The following is a 5,016-nucleotide window of genomic DNA, read 5'->3' on the forward strand; positions in this document are numbered from 1 at the left end:
AATTCAATGACCTTGTTTACCGGCGCCACAGCAAATACTGAAATATTATTGTTCAAAACATGTAACAGGGAATATAGAAAATTGAATGCCTTGAAATGTGCGGCCCAAAAATAATATAAAGATATCTATACAGCACCTGTAGAGACTACTTTCAGATGTTCGGCATTCATAGATCCTCCAAGTGCAAAACAAAATGTATCTAAAGGCTTAAAAAAGTGGATTTTGCATGATGATTCCTCTTTAAAGTACAAAGTCACAAAATAATAAATAAAACATACAAAACTTGCAAGAAGAAAACTTGAGCTGTTTAAAAACAAGATATTCAAAGTAGGTTTGGCCTGAAACAAAAATAAATATGTGAAAATGCACCTCTTGTCCGATATTAGGTTTTGGAGGATCTGTGATGCTACAGGCCTGTTTCTCTTCCAAAGACCTTGAAAAGTTCATGTCATTATGAGTTCTTTGTAATACCAGAAATAAAAAACTGATGTTCTCTGCCATTAAACTGGGAATAGGGTGTCATCGGGTCTTAAACAAGTGGCCATATGAACCCAGAAATCAACCTTCTTTCATTGGTACCCTAGTCCTGTAGAAAAGGCTTTGGGGTAAGATGATAGAGAACCATGGACTCTGGATGATCTAAAAACATTGTGCAAGAAGCTATCGATGATCTCTCTCCCTCTGCATGCGCCATCCTTGTGAAACGCTTAAAGTGACGCTTAAGCGCTGTTCTACAGGCATCAAGAGGTTGTGCAAGTTATTGACAGGAGTATCAAAATATTAGATTTTCCCCAACCTGAAGAATTGTCCTTCAAAATAAACGTGTGAGATTTGAAGATATGAATATCCTCAAATCTCACACTTTAAGTCGATTTTTCGGAAATTTTCAGTGTGAGATTAAAAGATGAGCTTCCTCAAAAGATGAAAGCACAAAGCCAAAACCACACGAAGGAGTTCATAGAGTAATACAGTTTAATAGGAATAAAATTAACACACAAGCTAGTACAAAAAACAAATGACATTAATATATACCATGTTGACGTTGCATTAAAAATTTAAACTGCATATCCCAGCAGTGCATAAATTATATAGTTTATTGTCACGGATGTGAAAATGATGGGAAGTTCAAGCCTAACTACACTAGGAGTATGTGAAAGCGCTTTAAAATCACTTCATCACGTCAAATTCAGCATTAATACAAAAATCCTTTTCAGTGTGTGAGTAAATTACACGAGATCCACTGAGGAGAAAATATCTAATTTTTTCACCTCAGCTCATCCAAATGGAAGGAGAAAAGCATTCCTCTGTCTGATAAACATTCACACTGCATTTTTTTGTTCCTGGATTACTTTTGACGCTGGTATTGACTGAAGAGCCGTGGTACAAACACAGAATGAGAGAAATGACGTCTCCTTAATTAAAGATTAGAGACACAAGCGTCAGTCTTTTGTCTGATGCCCTCCTCCTAGTCTAACCTTCATTTCACTCCTTATTGTGTTTATTTGCAGCCAAACCATTTTTTTTGTCAGTCGATCCATTTTTCAATTGAAAGAGCAAACTTTTCTCTATAAAAGAAATCTAAATTAAATTTTGTAAATTTGTACATTTTTGAAACTTATTTCTCTTGTTTTTCTTTTTATTTGCACCTCAGACACAAACTGCATTTTAAATAGAAACAAATGCAGTTTCTACATCACGGAACAGCTTGAAAAAAAAGCCAAATTTATACCAATGGATGGTGTAAGACAAAAAAAGATCAATATTCTTTCTATGCAATCTGACGATTCTGCCTCTGTGAGAAAACTGCGTGTTGAGCGTGGCTGTCAGCGGAGACACGTGGGAGGAAAGTGAGTGGCAGTTTTTCCATTTGTGTGCAGCCAACACTGCGTACGTGCTCGGCTTATTGTTGCGGTGTATGATTAGTCGTACTGACACGCGAGTCTTGTAAGAGTCTCGCAGACCTCTGGTCCTTGTGGACAACATTTATCTTCACAGCTGTACACTTATATTACTGAGGCCATTTCATCTGGAGGTTCTCCAAGGTTTCTTCCCATCTATTTATTTATTCATTCATTGTCAAGCGTATTTTCCCAACAGAATGCAATAAACAGTTGCTCTTGTATAATTTACAACTGTAGGAAATACATTGAAGTTAAGTTTTGACCTTATCACAGAAGTACTAATGGAGTTTATACTTTCTTTGCTCTTGTATTTGAAGTACAGGTAATTTTTCCACACCAAAGTGTTTGTTTTGGTTTACAGTTCATCTTTTATCTTTCTAAAGGATACTCAAGAACACAGAAATGGCTGGCATGAAGAAAAACGTCCCCTTTTGTCAGGTTGCTACCGGTGTATGTACATTAGCAAAGAGCAGCAGGGCTGCCTCTCAGACAGCGAGGAAGGCAGAGCTGCCATAACAACAAAAGGATCTGAGACAGAGTGGGTAAATGTGGATGCAGTGAAATCGGTACACATCCCACGGTGCTATCCACTGTGATTACGTTGTTTTCAACAACCAGAATGAAATGTGATTATTTCTTATTTTTTTAGATTCGGAAAGACTAGAATAAATTCAGTCCCTCAATTCAAGCTGCTCCAATGCAGAAAGTACGCTCTCTGAGTTAGTTACTCTCTCCCGCAGAGTCAGACGTCACAGTGAAAGCCGGTCGTCGTGCTCAGACGTCCATCTGCACCAGCACCAGAACGGGCGGCGCCTCGGGCACTTTGGTCTTGCGACGCAGGAGGTGAGTCAAGCGCCTGAAGGACGGCGTGGCGCGGAGGAGGAGCTCCTTGAGCCCGGCCCGAAACTCCTGGCGAATCAGGCAGTAGAGCACGGGGTTGAGGCAGCTGTTGGTGTGCGCCAGGCACACGGTCAGGGGGAAGGCGTAGGCCTGCACGTTGTAGAACGCCTTGCTAAAGGGAACAAGGTCAAACTTAATGAGCACACCCCAGAGCGTCAGAGCCTGATTGGGCAGCCAGCACAGAAAGAAAGACAGAACCACTATGGCGATGGATTTGGTGACTTTGGAGCGCCGATTCAGGCGGCCTTGCTTGACCTCTGGATCTGCTCCTCCTGTAATGCGACGGCTGAGGATGACCCGCAGCAGGAGCAGATAACAGACGGTAATTATGATTAGAGGAATGAGGAACCCCAGCAGCACCTTCTGTAGTTGGTACAGACCCAATAGGAGCTGTGGATTCCAGCTGCCAGAGTCTGGAAAGCGTACCAGGCAGAGCTCCTCATCCGACACCTGGACACTGGTGGAGTAGATGGCATGAGGCAAAGTAGCCAGCAGAGAGACAGCCCAGATGCCAAGGCTGGTCCACTTTGCCCTGGCTGCAGCTGCCCTCCGACTGTGCATCTTCAAAGCCGAGGCGATGGAGTAATACCTTGCCACGCTCATTGCTGTCAGAAAGAACACGCTGGCATACATGTTCATGGTGGTGACAGAGCTGATGATTTTGCACATGACCCGGCCAAAAGGCCAGCGAAAGTCCAGTGCTGTGTCCACCGCCCAGAAGGGTAAAGTGAGAACAAATTGCAGGTCTGTGATAGCCAGCCCCATCACAAAGCAGTTTATGGACGACTGCTTCTGCCTGTGGCGGGAGTGGAGCAGATACAGAGCCAGCGAGTTGCCCACCAACCCCAGAGCGCACACTATAGAGTACACACACGCTATCATCACACGCACCACCAGGCTGGAGCTGTCTCCTTGTAATTCCATGATGGATTCCCTGGTAAGGAGCTGCAGCCAGCAGTGCAGCGACATGTTGCTGGCGGAACCCCCGCTCCCACTTCTGGGGTTGTCCTCTTGGATTATCTGCTGCTCACATGGCTCTGGGGCCAGTGTTTGGGCTCCAGTTTCATTCAGCGACATGGCTGCACTCTTTCTCTCACATGTCCTCGGAATCAGAAAGCTGCAAATGCACAAAAGAAAGTTTGCATTTGCGGCGTTGATAGCATCCCTGTTGCATTAGGAGGAGTCCACACAGAGCCAGCCACAGGTGCAGACCGCTGCCGCCGTTCTCCCCCTCTCATTTCTTCTGTCTACTCTGACAACTGGCAGCTCGGAGCGCGCCGCGGCCGTTTATACCTGCCGCATGAACGCGCACGGTCCTCTTCTCTGCAGCGAGATGATTGGAAGAAAGCAAATCCTTCCCCCGATTTCTGCTACATCAAAGCATAAATGAAAAGGAGAGTTGGAGATTGATGCATATTCTATTCCATTTTGCTGCACATTCTTGCCTACTGACTTTGCGTAAAGGAAGGATCTTAAAGAGAAGCATGAAAAAAAAAGCAAATATTTATTTCTAAAGGGCCACACGCACAAGTACATTTAATCTATAGGCATTTATTCACTCCTAAAAGCAATACAGTGAGATTAAAATAACATAAGAATTACACGCCTCCTAAAAAATAGAGGAATATGGGCAGAATTTGCACAAGGAAAATGCACAAAAATTAAAAAATTTAAAAAAGTTATTATTATTATTATTATTATTATTATTCAAATTATGATTATTTCAAGCCATGCTTTATACCATTGTTTCACACCATTGTTACCGTTTGCACAAAATACAATCTTGTGGCTCAGTTGTGCCCACAGTTTAATTAGTTTGTTCACGCCTTTTAGTTGCTCCAATAAACAATTTGGTTTGGTTAATTATGATAAGAGCAAACATATAAATCAGTTGGGGCGGCGGCTGCAAAGGGATGGTGCACTATTTGTAGGTTATAATTCTTAACCTCATTAGGACTTTTGGGTGCTTTCAGTAAACTGGCCTTTGTTGATAGAAAATTGATCCACAAAAATATATTTAAACACAAAAGGAGTCAGGAAACATGAACGATATGTCTCACAGGCAATTTTGTAGATAAGAATAAATGAACAAACAGAAATCTGTGACAACAATTAGGTCCAGAGAAATAAACAATGACAAAAATAGATGACTAAATAATGAGAATAAACAAACTCAGTGATTAAAAACTTCCATTTCCGCTGGGCCTTTACAAAC

General features: G+C 42.2%; 1 protein-coding gene across 1 annotated transcript; it reads right to left on the reverse strand.

The window, feature by feature from the left end:
- Nucleotides 1–954: 954 nt before the first annotated feature.
- rxfp3.2b (relaxin family peptide receptor 3.2b) lies at nt 955–4,052 on the reverse strand. Its single transcript, XM_012880905.3, has one exon. It carries the CDS (start codon nt 3,876–3,878, stop codon nt 2,676–2,678), a length of 1,203 nt encoding a protein of 400 aa, XP_012736359.2. The 5' UTR covers nt 3,879–4,052; the 3' UTR covers nt 955–2,675.
- Between the last annotated feature and the right edge of the window lie 964 nt (nt 4,053–5,016).

This window comes from Fundulus heteroclitus, chromosome 9 (assembly GCF_011125445.2).
Source record: "Fundulus heteroclitus isolate FHET01 chromosome 9, MU-UCD_Fhet_4.1, whole genome shotgun sequence".
Lineage (NCBI taxonomy): Eukaryota > Metazoa > Chordata > Actinopteri > Cyprinodontiformes > Fundulidae > Fundulus > Fundulus heteroclitus.